At 50.8% G+C, this 4,647-nt stretch overlaps 1 protein-coding gene across 1 annotated transcript; it reads left to right on the forward strand.

Moving 5' to 3' along the window:
- The first annotated feature begins 1,528 nt into the window (after window positions 1-1,528).
- On the forward strand, window positions 1,529-3,940 carry TMT1B (thiol methyltransferase 1B). Its single transcript, XM_049881572.1, has 2 exons — window positions 1,529-2,026; window positions 3,704-3,940. The coding sequence occupies exons 1-2, from the start codon at window positions 1,529-1,531 to the stop codon at window positions 3,938-3,940; spliced, it is 735 nt and encodes a 244-aa protein (XP_049737529.1).
- Window positions 3,941-4,647: the final 707 nt, after the last annotated feature.

Consider the following 4,647-nt stretch of genomic DNA (forward strand, 5'->3'; position numbering starts at 1 on the left):
CCGGAGAAGATGTCTTGCTTGTGGGGATCATAAAAATCTCTCTCCTGGGCAGAGTCTCAGGGTTCACCCTGGTTTTGGTAGCTCTGTGTAGAAGACACTTTCCTGAAACAGCTCATCCCTGCCTGACTCAGGAGATGCCCCCAGACCTTTTCTCTAAGGCCCCAACTGGCAGGACCAGACCCACCAGCAGCTTTGAGCAGCAGGACAAAGGCAGCGAACTTTGACAGAGCACCCTCCCACCTGGGCACTGGTTTTAAACTCAGTTCTCCTCCTGCAGAGGCCGTCGGTGGCATTGCGAAATGCTTCTCACAAGACTTTAGATTATTGTAATTTCCCTGTTGTATAATGCTGGTTTGCTGGGTTTCATTTCTATAGATAAAATTTCATTTGGCCACTTTAGTGTGCAGTCATCGGATATAACTATGGGGAGCTGTCCCCAAGACTCTGCGGGAGGCTTAGCCAAAAGAGAAGTCAACATTTAATAACTTGGGGACTTTGTGCTAAGGTGCCTATAACCCAAAAGCCTGACCTCCAAAACATCCCTGTTTTAGTGGCTCTCACTGGCGTGGTCCTGAAGCCTCAGGAGTGCTCCCCCGGGCTGGGACTCAAGGTACCTGGGAGCTGTGAGGGTGCCTAGGGTTACCTGCTGCCTGCAGCTTACCCCACTCTCCTGAGATCACAACTCTGGGAACAGCAGGAGACCTTAGAAATTGTACTGGACCGCTCCAATCTTTCCCCATCTCCCCATTTTACAGATGAGAAATTGAGGCCCACAAAGTAAGAAGACTTCCCAAAAGAACACAGCAAGTTAATGGCAGAACAAAGACCAGACCCACCATCCCCTGACTCTTCTGCTGCAGTCTGCCTTTTTCTCTCCTCTTCCTTTCTTCCTTTTCTGGGGCCATGAGGCCTTGGATTTCATAATAAACCCAGCCAGCTGAGAAAATGCCTTTCTTTTGTCCAGTAACCTCCCTCCTTCTTCTGACCAATCAGGCTTTACCCTGAATATTCTGTGTTGGGCCTCCAACTGGGGCAAAAGCATGTTACAGTTTACGGAGCCCTGGGGTTGTGCCAGGGAAAACCAACCAGAGTTTCCAGCTTGCATAACCTGAGCAGCACCTGGGGACAGAATGAGGCCAGGAGATACCCCAGGAGTCGCCTCTGCTCCTAGCATTTGGCTACCATGAGCCTGTGATCTGAGACATATCCCCTTTCCTCATTGCTGCCTGCCTCTCCAGCATACCCCACCCTTTTCGGCTGGGCATAGCGCACCAGAACTCAGGATACACTGGCATGACCTGTCCCTTCATTCACATAAAATCAATTGAAAAGCCTGTGGGGCGGTGAGACCTGCGCCCTCTGGAGGAATTTCAGACACCAGCTCGGCCCTGATAAGGAGGAAATTGCCAACCAGGAGTCAGGGGGCAAAGTCCTATCACACGGCGGGAGGGGAGGCGAGGAGTCTGCTAAGGCTGGGCAGAAAGAAAAGGCCAGTGCCCACAGAAGCACCACTCAGAGCTGGTCTGCCATGAATGCCTTCATCCGACTCCTGCAGCTGCTGGTGCTGCTCCTGACCCTGCCTTTGCATGTCTTGGCATTACTGGGCTACTGGCAGCCTCTGTGCAAAACCTACTTCCCTTACTTGATGGCTGTGCTGACCATCCAGAACAACCGCAAAGTGGAGAACAAGAAGCGGGAGCTCTTTAGCCAGATCAAGAAATTTGCAGGGCCCTCTGGGAAGGTGGCCCTGCTGGAGCTGGGCTGTGGCACCGGGGCCAACTTTGGGTTCTACCCATTTGGCTGCAGGATCACCTGCCTGGACCCAAACCCCCACTTTGAGAAGTTCCTGAGAAAGAGCATGGCTGAGAACAAGCACCTCGAATATGAGCAGTTTGTGGTGGCTTCCGGAGAGGACATGAGACAACTGGCTGATGGCTCTATGGATGTGGTGGTCTGCACCCTGGTGCTGTGTTCTGTGGACAGCCCAAAGAAGGTCTTGCAAGAGGTCCACAGAGTGCTGAGGCCGGTGAGCTGATGGGAAGAGTATGGGTGTGGGGCAGGCAAACAGCATGGGCCATCCCAGTCTTCAGAGTACCCAAAAACCAGTTTCCATGGAGTTGATTCCAACTCAGGGCAACCCCATGTGTGTCAGAGTAGAACTGTGCTCCATAGGGTTTTCAATGACTGATTTTTCAGAAGATTACCCGGCCTTTCTTTTGAAGTGCCTCTGGGTGAACTCAAACCGCCAACCCTTATGTTAGCAGCAAACTCATTAACTGTTTGCACCTCCTAGGGACTCCTCAGGGCACCCTACTAAAACCAAAAGCCAAATCCGTTGCCATCAAGTCAAATCAAGTTCATGGTGCGCCCACAAGTGACAGAATAGATCTGCTCCATAGGGTTTTGTTGGCTGTAATCATTATGGAAGCAGTTTGCCAGGGCTTTCAACCATGGAGCCACTAGGTGGGCTTGAACAGCCAACCTTTAGGTTAGCAGCCAATTGCAAACCGCTTGTGCCACCAGGGTCCCTCAGGGCACCCAGGATAGAGAATTTGCTGTTTTCACCCAGTAGACACCCCACTCCACCACCATCTGCTAGTGAATAGGAAATATGGCCAGTGTCTTGATTGGGCAGAAGAAAGCAATTAGGAGCGCCACCTAATGCAGTGAGGGGCAGGGGGAGGAGGGCCAGAAAAGCCTCCTGAAGGAAGTGATGTTTAAATTGAAGTCTGAGGGACTAAAAGCGAATGTGAAGGAGTGAAGGGAAATAAAAGAGTGTTCTAGATAGATATATTAGGGGAAGTAGAACCCAAAAGATTTTGACCTGGGTATGGACAGAAAGGAGTTTAGGGTGGTTTCCAGGATTCTGGCATAAACAACTGGAGAAAGGCAGTGGGTTAAAGTGTGGTTTGTTGAGATGGGGAAGACTGGGGAGAAACCTATTTTAGACTTGTTAGGTCTGAGATGCCACTGAGCCCAAAAAAAAAAAAAGTTGCCATCAAGTCACCACAGTACCTCTGGGTGGGTTTCAACTACTAACTTTTTGGTTAGCAGTGGAGCACTTAATCATTCACACCACTCAGATACTGCACTGAGACACCCAAGCAGAAAAGCCAAATCGGCAGTTAGAACTCAGGAAGATGTTTCCTGGAGATATGGATTTGGAAGTCACCAGCTTATGGTTGGTAAATTCAGAGCCTGGGGGTGGATGAGATCACCTGGGAAGATTCCAGTAGGGAGAGAAGGGCTTGAAGAACCCAGCTTTAGTCAGGAGTCAGGTCCAAGGTTTCCCTGGGATGCTTGCCAGGGTGTTCACTGATATGTCCAGAGAGCAGCTGGATGTATGCATCTGAGTCTTGGGACAGAGGTGAGAGTGTATATCTCTGCATACAGAGACATCTGCTCCTATTTTTCCACTTCCCTCAGCTATGTTGTCCTTCCTCTTTTTAAGAGAGATCTCTCACCAGCCATCCCACTCAGTCACGTAATGTTCTTTACAAGGACTTTGGGTGGGAGAACAGGAGCCAGGCAATGCAGAAGAAGTCAGCAGGTCAGAAGCAGCACAGGTTGCTCCATAAAGTCCCAGACCAAGAACTTCCACTTCACCAAGAGGTTTGACTATGCTTGCTCAGTGGGGTGGAGGTGAGGTTGGAGGGCAGGAGTGGAATGGAGCAGACAGGTGACACTCTCTCCTCCCTCCCAGGGAGGAGTGCTCTTTTTCTGGGAGCATGTGGCTGAGCCGCTTGGAAGCTGGGCCTTAATGTGGCAGCAAGTTTTAGAGCCCACCTGGAAACACATTGGGGATGGATGCTGCCTCACCCGAGAGACCTGGAAAGACCTGGAGAGCGCCCAGTTCTCTGAACTCCAAATGGAGCAACAACCCCCTCCCATCAAGTGGTTACCTGTTGGGCCCCACATCATGGGGAAGGCTGTGAAATAACCCCCAGGTGGCCACTCACTCCCTCCCCTGCTCCCAATCAGAATAATCCCACCCACCGGCCAAGTCTATCTTTTATTGCGCAGATCTAGGCAGAGGCAAGCCATTCACACCAAACCAAAAAAAAAAAAAAAAAAAAAAACCACTGCTGACTCATAGTGACCCTATAGAACAGAGTAGAACTGCCCCATAGGGTTTCCAAGGGATGGCTGGTGGATTTGAAATGCCGACCTTTTGGTTAGCAGCCGTAGCTCTTAACCACTAAACCACCAGGATTTTCCTCTAATTCCTCTCTCTCCCACCTCCGCCAGTGGGAATCTCTAACTGCAGTCCCTCCTTCCACAGTGAAAAAGCTCTATTCCTACCCTGACCAGAGAGAGAGAGAGCAGCTATACCCTGTCATGTCCTTAACTGCCAATTTCTGGACCGGATCTCCCAACTTTTATACATCCACCCACTGGGCCAGCTCCCCTCCCTTTCCCTTACTCCCATGGTAAAGTCCCTCTCCCTCCTTCAGCTGTCACACCCATGTGCCTCTAGGAACTGGTCCTGAAAGTCATGGTGTATCGTCCCTGTCAGACCACCTGACCCATCCTCCCCTGTAGTACCTGCATCTGAGTTATGGCGATACTGGAAAGAATCAGGCCTCCCCTGGAGACCTCAGGATGAGGGAGCAGAACTCAGTAAAGAAGCCAAAGGTTTTTGTCCTC

This window comes from Elephas maximus, chromosome 4, assembly GCF_024166365.1.
Source record: "Elephas maximus indicus isolate mEleMax1 chromosome 4, mEleMax1 primary haplotype, whole genome shotgun sequence".
In the NCBI taxonomy this organism is placed as follows: Eukaryota; Metazoa; Chordata; class Mammalia; order Proboscidea; family Elephantidae; genus Elephas; species Elephas maximus.